At 39.4% G+C, this 16,710-nt stretch overlaps 1 protein-coding gene across 1 annotated transcript in view; it reads right to left on the bottom strand.

Annotated features, from left to right (window-relative positions):
• PCLO (piccolo presynaptic cytomatrix protein) overlaps positions 1 to 16,710 on the bottom strand; it is a 252,717-nt gene that overhangs the window by 38,617 nt on the left and 197,390 nt on the right. The window contains exons 18-21 of the mRNA XM_088134818.1: positions 6,214 to 6,285; positions 4,009 to 4,189; positions 2,305 to 2,499; positions 984 to 1,166 (exon numbers count right to left, since the gene is read on the bottom strand). Of these exons, the coding sequence (XP_087990944.1) occupies positions 984 to 1,166; positions 2,305 to 2,499; positions 4,009 to 4,189; positions 6,214 to 6,285 (631 nt within the window). The remainder of the gene's footprint in view (positions 1 to 983; positions 1,167 to 2,304; positions 2,500 to 4,008; positions 4,190 to 6,213; positions 6,286 to 16,710) is intronic.

Below are 16,710 nucleotides of genomic sequence, written 5' to 3' on the forward strand. Positions count from 1 at the left end.
GCGTTTCATCAAGTCCCTATGAAATTAGAGAAAAATTTGAAGAAAAGAAGTACAATACTGTACTTGAAGGCTATCCCAATAAATAATCTCAGCTGTGCAGGATTTTCCCTCACATTGACAGCCTTTGCATGTCTGAACTGCTTATTGTCCTCAGACATTCCATATATGTGTGGACAATACAAAGTGGCAAGGACACAACAGGGAGTGAATCTAACATAAAACCGATCTGGCACTTCACAGCTAACAATTTATTGAGTTAGAATGACATTACCCTTCTTAGTGAACGCTCATAGGTTGGGCAAATGATGGCAGGGAAGAGGAGGACACATAGCCAATTTGAGGAAAGTTTGTACCCCCTGTTTGTACAGAAGACAACAGGCAGCTTCTGTTTCTGGATTGGCAGAAGGCCCATCCTACTCTTCAAATAGGATATAAAAGAGATGGGAACAAGACAATTTCCAACTGTTCTTGTTTACCATGTCTGAAATGAACATACTCAATATGAAATTCAGCAGTTACTTTCATTGAATATTAGTCTCTATGTTCAACTTCCAAGGAATAATTTTGCTTTGAAAGATAGATTTTTCAAAGGGGAAAAAACAACACATATGGAAGTAATAGCACCAACACAACAAAACAACAACACGGTGTCCACACATTCCTGTGTGCCATGGTAGGCTTTAGTTATACAAAAAGAATGGTTTAATCATGCTTAAGCAGTTCAAATTAAAATGCATGCCATTTAATAGGCAATATGAGCACAATGAATTCAATTTTTGGAGGAGGATGGACGTTCTTTGTTTTAGAATGTTCAACAATTTATGAGTCTTGTGCTTTAGCAATAAGATTAGGAAAGGACGTTTTAACCCAATGGAACATTACAGAGATGAGTGAAAAAATAATTTCACTGTGCAATGAATTAGCAGGCACGGCAAGAAGGCATTTGATTGAGGCTGGTTTCTTGGCCATGTCTTTCTGCTCACCTCCTTCAGGCTTGAATGGTCCATCAGATATCACTTTCTTGAGGGCTAGTTGGCTTTGCTCTTGGTTGTCAGTGGCTGGTGGAGGCAGATTGTCAGACTGAGTTCTTTGAATTGGGAGGGCTCCCACTATGCTGTGTCTGTGCTGCTTCCTTGCATGATTAGACTGACCGCTTTTATGTGCTGCTGTGGCAGTATGGGTGAAATGGAAACCCACAATATGTACCTCAGATGGAACCAGCTTAAATGTTAGTCATGCAAACAGAAATGGGGGAATTCTCTTTTCTGCATCTAAATAGGCAAGTTTCTTTGAATTCCAAAGAGACATCACATGAAGAGCCCTAAATGGTAATTAAACTGGCTGTTTCTTTTTAATTAAAATAAAAGGATAAAGAAGACACAGAGGATTTTATTTCCTGCCTTTTGCATTACACAACAGTGACTGGGCACCAATTATCATGAAGACAACAAATGGTTGCCACAGTTGGATTATACTAATTTGTCACTCACTAAATCCTCAACCTATAATTACATGAGAGAATGATTTACACATGGTGGAATACAGAAAAGCTGTAAGTGTTAAATCTCATTGCTCACTAACATTTTTTATACCCCAATATAATACAGACCCCACAGGGCTAATTATTAGATTGTTAACAATGCCAGCATCTAATTTTAATTATAGCCAATGAATTTTTGTCCATGTGATTCTACAATAATACCATTGGCTGAAGAAAACATTTCAAGGATGTTGCTTTTAAAAAATAATTTTGTCAAAAGGAAAGAACATTTACCAATATAAAACTGAAAACATTTTAAATATGCTCTTCCATTTTTTGGTTTCCAAAGTCTAGTACTCTATGATAGGTCTATCCCATTTGCTTTTTAAATTTAGAGTGTTGTTTTTTATAAACTGTCCACAATTCTCAGGTAGGGGTAGAGTTAGAAACAAAGTATATGGAATTTAAATTAGAGTTGAGGCATTTAGTGACACCAAAAGAACAAAACACAGCAAACTTTTCCCATAAGAAGTGCAGGATTGTGAGATTGAACAAATGGAATACATGCTGGAAAAACAACCAGTTTAGTGGCATTCTATATCGATAGAAAAGGATTTCCTAAGCGGGAGACTATCTTATATTTCTATGTATTTACAAACAAACACACAGAATACTGAACAGGTGGAATGTACAATGTGCCAAGAGCAGAAAGAAAAGGCCAGCAGCAGGGAAGATGGGCAAACAAGAAGTTGGGGTAAGGGTGGGAGAAGGCAACAGATGAAAATTAAGCTGCCATGCTGAGGAATTTTATTTGTGTCTTTTACTTGGTTGGAGGCGAAGCTGTTGGACAGCTGCTTCAGCAGCAGCGATGGCTGCCCCAGCATCTTCAAGGTGAGTTTGAGTGACACTGGTTTTGCTTTGGCTGCGAGATGGTCCATGAGAACGCAGATGTCCCTCGGAGGAAGATTTGGAACTTCCTGGACTGCTGTGGGACTTCTCAATGGTAGGCATCTGCATATCTAGTATGAATTGTGAGAAAAGATAATGGGAATACAGTGTATTACTCTTCTTCCACCTCAGGGCCACAGAACTGCTTCTACTCCATAATCCCTCAAAGGCAACAAAAAACAATCTGCATGATCTTCTCAGCTTACCTTGCAGTATTTAGAATGAGGAGCAGAGAATAACATTTAATCACTGCCCAACCCTAATCTTCCATAGGTCCTGAAGAAACAAAATTTCTTCACTCCCTCTCTATGCATTATCCTGTCCCCATATCCATGAGCTACTTTTACATTCTGGATATTTGCCTGGTTGTATGTAAATACCCCAGTGGTTCCTAAACAGAGGAGATATAAAGCTATCAAGCCACTTTTTTCTTCAAAGACATGAAGCTTGGGTATGGCAAGAGTTACTGCATGTGTGGAAATGGATTACTCACAAGCTTACTTTGCCATAGTTCCAAATACATTACACCTGAATCAAAAGTAAGTTGGCTCAGTTCTCTAACAGCCACTGTTATGGGATCACATAGTCTGCAGTTGCTTTCAAAATGATGCAAAATCCTCATATGGAAGTGTTCCTAGTAATTTTATAATGTTTTCGATGATTCAATCACTTCATTTACATTGCCCTGTGGCAATTCTACACCAGCCCTATAAAATAGACTGATACTATTATTGCTATTTTGAATGATGAGACACAACAGCTGAGAGAGTGACTGACTTGTACAAGACAATCCATGAGTTCCCGCCAGGGATTAGGTTTAGAACTGAAACCTTTGTGAAGCTGAACAAAACCCTTCTGTGTCTTATCTTTACTACCTAAATGCCCCACTGCCAGAACCAGCAGGCAACTGTATTTGGAGGGCAGAAATGGATGTAACCTTCTATTAATCATCCATCACCTTCAAAGTGAGCTTGGGATGTGTTTCTTTGCTTCACTTCCAAAATATACTTTTCCCCATTATATTGACTTCAGTGCCCTGTCTCTTTGGACAAGAACATTTCAGTTTGCTGCAAGACAGTTCATCAGTTTATTGGTTGCTTTGCAAAGGAAGAATCACTCCTCCAGCTGCTCATGAGGCACTCTAATACAGTGTTTCTCAACCTTGGCAGTTTTAAGCTGGGTGGACTTCAACTCCCAGAATTCATGCTGGCTGGGGAATTCTGGGAGTTGAAGTCACACAGCTTAAAGATGCCAAGGTTGAGAAACACTGCTCCAATAGGTTCTATACTCCTAATAGTTACAGGTAGTCCCCAGTTTAAGATTGAGTTCCTCAGTTCCTAAGATCCTTAAGTCAAATTTGTATGTAAGCCAGAACAGTATTATTGTATAATACTGCATAAGTAGTATGGTGTAATTAACTTGAACCATTGTGTATTTAACTTGAATCATTAACTTCCTGGGTAAGACAGGGGATTAGCTATGCATCACATGTTAATTTCACATCATAGGGTCTATAAAACCACACATTACCAGGAAAACATATCCCCATAGTTCACAAAGACGGAAAGAAAAACTCTTACCTTTTGATGGGTCAGGAAAAATACCATGACTTCTGCTCTTGATGACTGATGGTTTTGGAGACTGTTGGCTATTCTGCCCCGAATGGGATTTCCCATGGTCGATGCTTTCACTCTGTTCCTTCAGAGCATACCACCGAGGAGTATTATCCAGTGGAGAGCCACTAGAGAGTTCAATTAAGACCTATGCAGTGAGAGAGAGAGTAAATCTCTAGTTTTGTAAAAGGATCTGCTCTGGATGCACTGAATCTCAAAACTCACTCCAAACCAGTTTTATATTTTGGTTCTGATGGTTGTTCAGGATTTGTGCGCAAAGTCTTTATTTGAGGAATTTAGAAATTAAATTATGTTAGAAAGGAAGACAACATGTGGAGGAAAAGGAAGAAAGAGGATATGGTAACAAATAGAGATGGGGGGTTACTTTGGAGGTTTACTTCCATCTATGTGGGCACTGGATGAGCATTTAAAAGAAACTAAAAGTGGAAGAAAGCAAAACTGACTAATTCATACACCTTGATGTAGGTCTTTGAGGGTTTGAATTCATTTCATGTTTGTGCTGTGGAATGGTAATTGATAATTTTGAGGAGATAGTTGATGAGAGAAAGGTGCTCCAGGAAAGAACAACTGGGAAAAGAGAGTGATTGTTTAAGAATTGTAGATACAGGCAATGAACAATATAGACATTAGTATTTCACATACCCCCTTCGGGGTATCTTGAAATATCTTTAAAGTACTTTGCAAAACACCTTTCATGTCAAACTTCACTTTTTATTTGGACTCTGGATAAAACCAATTGGTAAACAATTTCTCCTTTTGCATATTGAAATTTATACTGCAATTTCTTATATTTCAGATTTTTTCAGTGCAGGTTAATGTTTTTCAAAAGACTTTTCTAAAGTGCCTTAACATATAGGACTGGCAATCTATACATTAGAAAAGTAAATAAAACATAAACAGTTCATTATTTATAGCAGTGATTATACATTCTACATTCTGATGCAGATTCTTAGTTATAAATTAAATTAAGTAAATATTGGCATTTATATATACACAGTATAGGCAATTGAGACATCTAAACTGCTTCTAGATTTGCAAGAGAGACAGTTTGGGGTAGTGGTTAAAGGTGCTGAACTAGAAACTGGAGACCAGGACTACTAGTCTTGCCTTAAGCATGAAAGCTGGCTGGGTGATCTTGGGTCAGTTACTCTCTGTTTCAGCCCAACTCACGTCACAGTGTTTTTGTGAGGAAAATAGGAGGCATTACATATACCCTCTTGAGTTATACAAAATAAAGGTGCAATATAAATATAATAACAATAATAATTTCCAAGATTGCTTTAATGGTTTGGCCTTTACTGCATTGCTTTGTTGTTAGACATCCTAGTTGTATTTCGATATGTTTCATTTAAATATTTAGAAAAATATTGATATTAATGTTTTAAATCTATGACAGTTCCTATGGGATAGGAAGTGATTACACAGGATGTACAAGTGGAAAAAGTTAATGCAATACTTGAGCAATGAGAGATGACTGAACCTGGCTTTATGCTATAATTTCAGCTCCTAGGCATAAGTGTGCTGAGTTATCCTATTAGTTTGGTCCTGTTTCATTTATCAGAGTGCAACTTCATAACCCATTTCAAAAAATTAAAGTGTTTTGCAGTGTTTTAGTTGAGCTATGAAGAAACTCCTCTGAGATCAGAAACTAAGAATGACTGGACCTTGGACTGGGATTGGAGACTTCAAGAAAACCCAAGGCTGCAGGATTGACGGGGAAGCTGAAAGGCATCCCAGAAGGAGAAACGGCAAACCACTTCCTTACTGTTGGCATGAAAATTACTTGTAGGTGTTGAGCTCAACTCAACGGAGATAATAGTTTGCTTACAACTTTACAACTTTACACTAAAACAGTTTTTTAAGAAACCATGGTTAATTGTTATAGTGGCTTTGTTCATGTATAATTAAACCATAATGGGTAGGTCTGCACTTTAGATAAGCCAAAAACAAACAAATCCATGATTTCCAAAATGGAGAAACCTCACAAGTCATTACTGTAAATCTCTGTCATTGACCTTCTACTTTACATAAGCTGCTATCTAGATGAATACTTATTGGGATTTAAAAAAATGTATAACGTGAGTATATTTTCAACTGATTACCATGTCAGGAAAGGGAAAATTAACAAATCAAGGAAAATGGGAAACTTACTTCACCCAGGAAGTCATTGGAGGAGAATCTATCATAGTCCCAGACAGTGACTTCCAGAGTTTTCTTCTTCAGCTGCAAAAGATAATTACTTTTAGTTCCCACTGTGCACTTAGTACCCAATCCATAAAACATGCTCCACTGACTAATGCCTGCCTGTACCCTCTATCTACTGGCAAGATGATCACTCAGCAATTCTTGTCCTCACATCAACCTCGGTGTGTGTGTGTGTTGGTCTTTGGAATCAATTCCAAGTGGAACTTTGAAGAGTGAATTGGTCAAGCTTTGACTGGGTGTGCCCAATAATAGACCATGTTAGTGTCTGTCTGTAATGATGCAAGAAGTAACCTTGTCCAATCCCAGCTCTGCGCATTATTGATTCAAGTATTTTGGACAGAGGGCTATGTGGGCTCTGTCTTAATGTCTTAATTCTTTTTCTGAAGGTGCAACGAAATGTAGTTCATTAAGATATCATGCTATAATTGACATTTTAATTTAAAGATCTGATATAAAGATAATTTGATCCATTTAAACATTCAATTTAAATTGGGGACTTTTGAATCAATTTGGTGATTTATTGCATTTCTATACATCTATACACACTTTTTTATCTGATCAAATTGACAGTTATAATCAACTTCATTCAAGACCATTTCTTCAGATCATATTGACGTTTTGAACTGTTGAATTGATGAGTCAATTTGGATCTTGAGTGATTGGCATATGCATAATTGATACTCTGTATATATTTTATTAGCACTACCAGATATAAATCTAGGAGTCTTGAAAAGACAGCAGCCACAGATATCCCACAACATTTAGCTTTGCCCTATACAAGTGAACGTATACTACCATATTACTAATGTATGACACAGAAAATTTCTCTACATTTTCCTAAGCTCAGGGAGACAAAGCAGTTGCTTCTCATTTAACTTGCTTTTCCATTTATCTATTTCCTTAACTGTTCTTCCTCAGCTACAATATCAAGCCAGATTCTACAAAAGGTAGGCAGAGCAACAAGAAAAAAATACAGAATGGCTGTCATTAATGTTCAGAGGAAGAATGTGATAGATTGACATTCAGAGGAACAAGATATCAGGCAATCCTGGCATAATACAGAGTTTTCTTCTTTAATAGGCTGCCTTACATAGAATATATGAGTTGGATGGGATGTTGGAAATCATCTAGTCCAACCCTCTGCCAAATGCAGAAATTCATCCCAACGGTATTCCCAACAGATAGGCATCTGGCCTCTGTTTCACAGGGGAGAACTCGGAAGGAATTTGTTCCACTGAACAGCTTGTTAAGATTTTCTTTTCTTATAATTTAAGCAAACTGCTTTTTATCCTGTCTTCTTCAACAACTCTGAACAATTCTGCCCTGTCTTCTATAGTACATGACAGACCTCCGAACAATTTAAGGTAGTTATTATTGTCAGATTCAGCCTAGAAAGCACACACTGCTAGCGCAGAGCCCTTCGTCAGTTCCACTGCCTCAGGCAACAGGTGATCAGGGCAAGGAAACAAGGTAATCGCAAGTTAACTACTGACAGGGGGCGGGCAGTTAACGCGCAGCAGGAGCCAATTAGAAGTGGCAACAAAACTCCGGCTTTGATACATCGGGAGCGCAGCAATCCAGAGGCAATCGGCGGGCAATTCGAAACCAGATTAAAACAGCCACTCCAACTCACCATAAGAAAAGCCCAAGGAATGCGAGGGCAAGGCAGACAAAGGAAGAAGATTATAACACAACAGAAACCGGCTGAATCTGCCATCAAGGTGAGGGGAAGGAAGATCGCAACGGACAGATGGGTAGCCCAGGGCAAGGGCAAGGGGCGGAACCGAGGGGTAACTGCGGGTCAAAGGGGGAACCCTGTAAAACTATTGTAAGAAACTGCACCAAGCCAATCCTGGCTTTGTCTGTAACCGCTACGCATTATGCCTGAATAAACTAGCTTTCGTCCAAGCCTGTGCCTCACGAGGTTTCTGTTCAGCGGCAAATGCAGCGAACCTTACAATTATGTCTCCCTGTAGTCTTCTCTAGGGTGAATGTGCCCAACACATCCAATTTTTCTACATACATTTTTCCTTCCACACCATGTATCTTGGCTGTTCATCTCTGAAAATACTCTAGTTTGTCAATGTCTTTCTTAAACTGGATGCAATATTCTATGGGCAAAGTCTGACCAATGCAAAATAAAGAAAAATAACTTTTTAAAAATTTTGATGCAATTTCTGTTGATGGAGCCAAAGATTGCATTTGTTATTTTTTTGTAGCTGCATCATCTAGTTGGCTCATATTTGACTTGTGATCTAACAAGTTATTCAGATCCTTTTCACATGAATTGTTGCCTATTGTGGTCTCCCTGTGCTATGGCCGTTATTTTTGTTTTTTCCTATCCAAAATAGTACTTTGCATAAGTTGCTATTGAATAGCTTGCTACTTTCTGCCCATTGTTCCAAATTGTTGAAATCCTCTTGAATGTTAGCTATTTTCCCCATCTTTGTGCCATCTGCAAATTTGATCATCATATTTTCTAACTGCTCATTGAAGTCATTTATAAATATGTTGAACAGTACAGAATAGAGTTCTGCTATATGTTACTCAATACTTCCTTCTAGTGTGAGACTAAGCTGAAGCTTCCATTCTTTCAATGCTGAAGCTTCCATTCTTTCAATGTGTTAAATCTGTTTTCCTAAAATATTGTACCTACATGCCAACTGGACAGCAACCTCATTGGCAAGAATACATGAAAAAAACCTGTAATGCTGCGAGTGGGTAATGAGTGAGCCCTATTTTTGTGGCCCCTCTTGTTTAACTCGATGCCAAAGGAAGGAATATGTGAGGCTTTAGTTCCATAACTAAAAGATGAAGCAGGCTCATAAGCAGCGAGGACAAAAAGCCAGGAATCTTGTGTAGGTTGGTTTGGCAGGATGAATAATCCATGCTGGCTCCTTCTAAGCAATGTATTCTTCTCCAAAATACAATGGCGCTGAAAAAATGAACTTGTTGCAGTGTCCCTGGAGTCACAAGATCAGAATTCCGGCGCTTGGTGACCAGCCCACATTTACGACTGATGCAGCATCCCACGGTCATATTCTGTTGCCCTGCTTTCACTTTCCTCGCCCACCTCTCAGCCTCACATCTCTGTCCTTTTGGCTGCCCCGCATAGCATGGCTGAGATGAAGAGGCCGCTGTATTCTGCTGCCGCTACTTACCCACTGCTGCTGACCCCAGCTGACATATGTTGTCTTCTTTGCCTCCCCTCCCCTCTGTGGGGTTCACTGACATCGGCTGGCCTCAAGCCCCATGGTATGGGGGTTCGGTCAGGCATGCTGTGCAAGGGCACCCCTGCCCCTCGCCATCACCTCTCTGGCTGCCAGGCTCCTTGCGGGCCTGACCTGCTTCAGCAGTCCAGCCCATTGTGGAAATGTCCTGGCCTTGCTGCCCAGCTGGAGGATTGCCTTGGTCAGCAGTGGTGCATGCTATGGTGAGGTGAAGGGGTCCGTGGCAGTGCTTTAGGGAAGGCTCCCTCCTTTGTGTGGGGTGTTGCCACCAGAGGAACTTCTTTGTCTGAGGCAGGAATGCACAGAACATGCTGTCTTCCTGGGCAGTGGTGGGCTGAGACTAGCGAAGCAGGGCAGGCCCGCCAAGAGCCCAGCAGGTGGCCCCATAGAAATATAGAAACATAGAAATATCTAAGAACAAACAAGGGACAATATTCATTTTAATAACATTAATTTTACCCCACAAATTTTAATCCATCTATTAACACCCAATTCAATCCTTTCTAAAAGTTTCAACATATTTATTTCCATATATTTAGAAATATTTTGGCATACATAAAGCCCCATATATTTCATATAATCAATAGAAATCACAAAATCCAACTCTTTCTGCACTGATATGTTAGGGTCCAAGGGAAAGATTTATCCCTATTTATCTTATAACCAGTAAACTTTCCAATTTACTGTACAACCTTTATATAATTAGGCAAAGAGGTAGAGTAAAGATCATAAACTGCCAAAATATCATCAGTGTACAAAAATAATTTATACTCACAGCCTGCCAATGTAATTCCCTTAATATCTAATGATTGCCTTACCATGGTGGCCAAAGGTTAAAGGATCAAATTAAATAGCAAGGGCAAAAGCCCTGCGGAGCAACACATTATAACTGAAAAGAGTCTGAAATCATTCAATTTGTTATAACTGTGATGCAGAGTTGCAGATAATAAATCTCAAACAACTGGATAATGTCCTGTGGAAAGCCATATCTAATCATCACTTGCTTTAAAAACTGAACCAAATCAAAGGCTCTTTCTGTGTCTAAAGATATTAATACAGCAGAGTCCATTCTATCCTTGGCTATATCTGATATATCAGTTAATAACTGTAAATTGTCTGATGCTTATGATTTTTGATAAACCCCAGCTGCGAAGGATGAATTATATCTGGTAAGACCTTTTGCAAGTGTCTAACCAGTATGGTAGTTTAAATCTTAGTATCCCATCGATTAATAAAATAGGCCTATGACTAGCACAAAATTTAGGATTCTTACCTGGTTTTAAAATCAATCTTATGTACACCTCATAAAATGATGATGGTAATTTACCATCCTTAAAAGATTCATTATACACCTCTGAAAGTGTTGAACTGAACAAACCTGCAAATGCCTTATGCCATTCCACTTGGGCAGGAGCTTTTCCATTTTACAACAATTGAATAGAATCTAATAGTTCCTGGAGTGATAGAGGAGTTTCAGCATGTCAATATTATCTAATGATAACAGGTGAATATCCACTTGACTCAACAATGGATCAGTCTCATGCTGGTCTCATTCAAACTATATATTGAGTTATAAAAAAGTAAAAACTGATTATTGATGGCTATAGGATCCAGGATCAAAAACAGTCAGATCATCCTCAGAAATTTAATTTCAGAAATTAAATGCTGCTGATTTTGTTGCTTCAAATGATGTGCCAGCAATTTACTTGGCCTTTCACCAGACTCCCAATACTTTAATTTGAATTTATTTGATCAACATTCTACCTTCTCAGCATAGAAATCTCTAATTGTAACTTGGCTAACACAAATGGTTTCTAAGCGTGCTCCGTGAGCTCTGTGGGAGACACAGCAAAGGGTGGGACGGGAGTGCGAGGGTGGTGCATTGAGGGTTGGAGAGGTTGAGCAAGGGTGTGAGGGAGGTGTAGTGAGGGTCAGGGAGGGGGCATGAAGGTGCATGGGTGTGAGGAAGGGTGTGTGGGAGGTATAGTGAGGATCAGAGAGGTTCAGCAAGGGGTGGGGAGGTTGCATGAGGGTGCACAGCAAGGGTTGGGGAGGTTGCACGAGGGTGGTGCAGTGAGGTTGGGGAGTGTGTGAGGGAGGTGTGGAAGGGTCGGGGAGTGTGCATGAGGGTGCGAGAGAAGCGCAGTGAGGGTTGGGGAAGGTGTGCAGGGGTGCACAAGTGGCTGGCACAGCGCGAGTGCAGAGAGGCTGGGTTATGGTGCATGGATGGTGGAGACTTATCCCATCAACTTGTGATCTTCCTTGCTGATTTCCCCACTGACTTTCTGGAGAAGCTGGCAGGGAAGATTGCAAATGCCAATCACATGATTGTGGCAACTGGTCATAAGTGCGAGCTGGTTGCCAAGCACCCAGATTGTGATCACGCGAGTGCAGGGGTGCTGGAATGGCTGAAACTCTGACCACTCATTGTAACTGCTATTTGTTCAGCACTGTCATAACTTCAAATGGTTGCTGAACGAATGGTCATAAGTCGAGGACTACCTATATAAGTCTTATAAGAATCCACACATTCTGAAGAATGGATTAATTATAATTAATTTTGAAAAATTGGGAAATTAGTTGTCTAATGTAACTTAGTAAGCCCTTCTCTTATAACAAAGAAGTATTAAAGTACCACCTTCCATAGCCTGGCTAAACTTTTTAAACTGAAGGTTAAAGTAATAGGAGCATGGTCTGATATAACAATAGGATGAATAGAAGAGCCTAAGACATATTCCATTAAGGCAGGTGAAATAAAAAAAAAAATCTAATTTAGAGCACATTCTATGAGCATAAGAAGTAAATGTATAATTCCTAATCTGGGGGTAAATTGAATGTACTATCTGTCAGTTGAATCTCCTCATAAGCATGGAATACTTTTTAATTTTGACTAAAACTATACTTTTAGGAGGAATATTCCTATCCTATAAACATTAAATTTTTTTAATCACCCTCTAAAATCAGACAGTTGTATATTGATTCATGTATTCCTGCCACACATCCATGAAATAATTCAGGATTATTCTTTTAGGCCCATAAAAATTAACAAGTGCTATGTCAAATTCTAATATCCTCAAATTAAAAATAATAAAATGCCCAAGTGGCACAATATATACTTGTGTTACTACTACATTAACCTCTTTCCTAACCCACAACATAACCTCAGCTGCATTAGTACTATTTCCACTAATATATGAGAAACCTGACCATCTATTTCAGACAAAAAAGATATTTCATCATGAGATTCTTATAGAAACATAACATCAGCTTTATGTCTACTTATTACTTTAAATATATTTTCTGCGTTTAAAAATATTTCATATCCCTTTCACATTCCAACTTCGTATCCTCAACCTAAGCACATAAAAGGATTAAATATAATATACTTACAGATTGGATCCATAACAAACAAGCCTCCTTCAAAAACATTGAATATTGAAATTACCATATGTGAATAAATAATATATGAGTACTAAAATTATTAAGAAATTAATACTACCAGTGACTAAAAAAGTCACAAAAATACAGAACTAACAGACCCCCTCGCAATTAAACCAACAGCACTAAACAAGGGGACCCCCCCCCCAAATCTATGACTTCCATAAAGAATGAATTCTCCACCTCAACCACTTTACTCTTTCCCTCCATCCATTGTTGAAGAAACAAGAAACAAAATTAAAGTTAACATCAAAACATTTGTATTGAAAGGGTGCTGTTGGCCCTTCCAAGTGCTTCCTGTTCGTTTCATTCCAGAATTCCAATCTTCCCTAACAAGCTGACAGCTTTAGCTCTTTCACCATCTCTTCTAAGAGGGCAATCAGCTTGTAGCATGTATAGTTCTTGTTATATTTAGGGAAAGGAATAAATATGCCACATTCTCCTGCAGGACATGAAAGCATTTCCCTCTAGTTCCATGTTCTTCTGATGAACAAGAAACCATAACAAAAAGTTCCTCTCCTTTAACCTGTTGCCACTGTGCACTGCCAAATTATTGTTTGCTCTCCCTGTATACTTAATGAGCTTCCTCTATGGACAGCTGGCTTTCTTTTATGCCCCATAACATTTGTTTATATATTTATTTATTTAATCAATTTATATGATTTCCCATCTCACAAATGCAACTCTGGGTGGCTAACAACACATTAAAACATTAAAAAAAATAGTAATGAATAAAAACCAAACAACGGTCACTGAGGATGAATCCAGAAACAACAACAACAACAAAGTCAGAATCCTCTCAGTGAGCCATCTCACCTACTGATCCCCCAGGGACTGGAGCAACATTTTATGAAAGGCCAGCAGGGTCAGGACAATCTGATTTCACCCCAAGACATGGAGGGCTTTATAGGTGACAACCAGCACCTTGAATTCTACCTGGACACAAACTGGAGCCAGTGCAGCTCATGCAATAGAGGTGTAACTTGGGTATACTGAGATGTGCCTGCTTACACTGCTGCATTCTGGATGGTCCTCAAGGGCTGATTGCATCTCTGATGGATGCAAAATTTTAAAAAAGCAGTAACTGTGGAACAATGGGAAGATGAAAAAAAATCAATAAAATTTACATCAAACTACAGTGTGAGGGAAAAATTGATACAAAATGTTCTATACATGGTATATAACTCTATCAACAATTGTCAAGATGAATAAATTAAAAAAAAATACTGGAAATGCCAAAACAAAGAAGGAATATTTTATCATATGTGGTGGTTATGCAAAAAACCCTTCAAAAGTTGTTGTTGTTCAGTCGTTAAGTTGGGTCCGACTCTTCGTGACCCCATGAACCATATTGTGCCAGGCCTTCCTGTCCTTCACTGCCTCCCTGAGTTTGCTCAGTTTCATGCTCATTGCTTCAGTGATGTAACTATCTCATCCTCTGAGTAACTATCTCATCCTCTGCCGTCCTCTTCTCCTCTTCTCCTTTTACCTTCTTTGTCCTCTTCTCCTTTTGCCTTCAATCTTTCCCAGCATCAGGGTCTTTTCCAAAGAGTCCTCTCTTCGCATTAGGTGACCAAAGTATCTGAGCTTGAGCTTCATTATCAATCCTTCCAATGAGCAATCAGGGTTGATTTCCTTTAAGATTGACTGGTTTGACCTCCTAGCAGTCCAGGGGACTCTTAAGAGTCTTCTCCAGCACCACAGTTCAAAGGCATCAATTCTTCGGCGCTCAGCCTTCTTTATGGTCCAGCTCTCACAGCCATACATTACTACTGGAAAAACCATAGCTTTGACTATGCGGATCTTTGTCGGCAAGGTGACGTCTCTGCTTTTTAATATGCTATCTAGGTTTGCCATAGCTTTCCTCCCAAGGAGCAAGCGTCTTTTAATTTCATGGCTGCAGTCTCTGTCTGCGGTGATCTTGGAGCCCAAATAAATGAAGTCTGTTACTGCTTCCATTTCTACCCCTTCTATTTGCCAGGAATTGATGGGTCCAGATGCCATGATCTTAGTTTTTTTAATGTTGAGTTTCAAGCCAGCTTTCGCACTCTCCTCTTTCACCCTCATCAAGAGGCTCTTTAGTTCTTCTTCACTTTCTGCCATTAGGGTGGTATCGTCTGCATATCTGAGGTTATTGATGATTCTCCCTGCAATCTTAATTCCGGCTTGTGATTCTTGTAGCCTGGCATTTCTCATGATGTACTCTGCATATAGGTTAAATAAGCAGGGTGACAGTATACAGCCTTGTCATACTCCTTTCCCTATTTTGAACCAACCGGTTCTAACTGTTGCTTCTTGGCCCGCATACAGATTCCTCAGGAGACAGGTAAAGTGGTCTGGTACCCCCATCTCTTTAAGAATTTGCCACAGTTTGTTGTGATCCACACAATCGAAGGCTTTTGCATAATCAATGAAGCAGAAGTAGATGTTTTTCTGGAACTCTTGTGCTTTCTCCATGATCCAGCAAATGTTGGCAATTTGTTCTCTAGTTCCTCTGCCTCTTCGAAACCCAGCTTGTACATCTGGTAGTTCTCGGTTCACGTACTGCTGAAGACTAGCTTGTAGGATTTTGAGCATAACCTTGCTAGCATGTGAAATGAGTGCAATTGTGCGATAGTTTGAACATTCTTTGGCATTGCCCTTCTTTGGAATTGGAATGTAAACTGACCTTTTCCAATCCTGTGGCCACTGTTGCGTTTTCCAAACTTGCTGGCATATTGAGTGCAGCACTTTAACACCATCATCTTTTAGTATTTTAAATAACTCAGCTGGAATACTGTCATCTCCACTAGCTTTGTTGTTAGCAATGCTTCCTAAGGCCCACTTGACTTCACTCTCTAGGATGTCTGGCTCAAGGTCAGTGACCACACCAGCATGGACATCGGGGACATTAAGATCTTTCTTGTATAGTTCTGTGTATTCTTGCCACCTCTTCTTAATCTCTTCTGCTTCTGTTAGGTCCCTGCCTTTTTTGTCCTTTATCATGCCCATCTTTGCACTTTGTTCCTTTGATATCTCCAATTTTCTTGAAGAGATCTCTAGTCTTCCCCATTTTATTGTTTTCCTCAATTTCTTTGCATTGTTCATTTAAGAAGGCCTTCTTATCTCTCCTTGCTATTCTCTGGAAATCTGCATTCACTTGCTTATATCTTTCCCTTTCACCCTTGCTTTTCACATTCCTTCTTTCCACAGCTATTTGTAAAGCCTCATCAGACAGCCATTTTGCTTTCTTGCATTTCTTTTTCCTTGGGATGGTTTTAGTTGCTGCCTCCTGTACAATGTTACAGACCTCCGTCCATAGTTCTTCAGGCACTCTGTCTACCAAATCTAATCCTCTAAATCTATTCATCACCTTCACTGTATACTCACAAGGAATATGATCTAAGTCATACCTGAGTGGTCTAGTGGTTTTCCCCTACATTCTTCAATTTAAGCCTAAATTTTGCAGTAAGAAGCTCATGATCTGAGCCACAGTCAGCTCCTGGTCTTGTTTTTGCTATCTGTATAGAGCTTCTCCATCTTTGGCTGCAAAGTATGTAATCAATCTGGTTTCGGTATTGACCATCTGGTGATGTCCATGTGTAGAGTCGTCTCTTGTGTTGTGGGAAAAGAGTGTTTGCTATGACCAGCTTGTTCTCTTGACAGAACTCTATTAGCCTTTGCCCTGCTTCATTTTGTACTCCAGGGCCAAACTTGCCTGTTATTCCGATTACTCCTTGACTTCCTACTTTCCTTCAAAAGTACTGGAAAGAAATACACCAAAACATTCATAGAA

The sequence above is a fragment of the Python bivittatus genome, unplaced genomic scaffold (assembly GCF_059951505.1).
Source record: "Python bivittatus isolate LINGU-HERP-01145 unplaced genomic scaffold, Pbiv_v1 ctg000120_np1212, whole genome shotgun sequence".
Taxonomy (NCBI): domain Eukaryota; kingdom Metazoa; phylum Chordata; class Lepidosauria; order Squamata; family Pythonidae; genus Python; species Python bivittatus.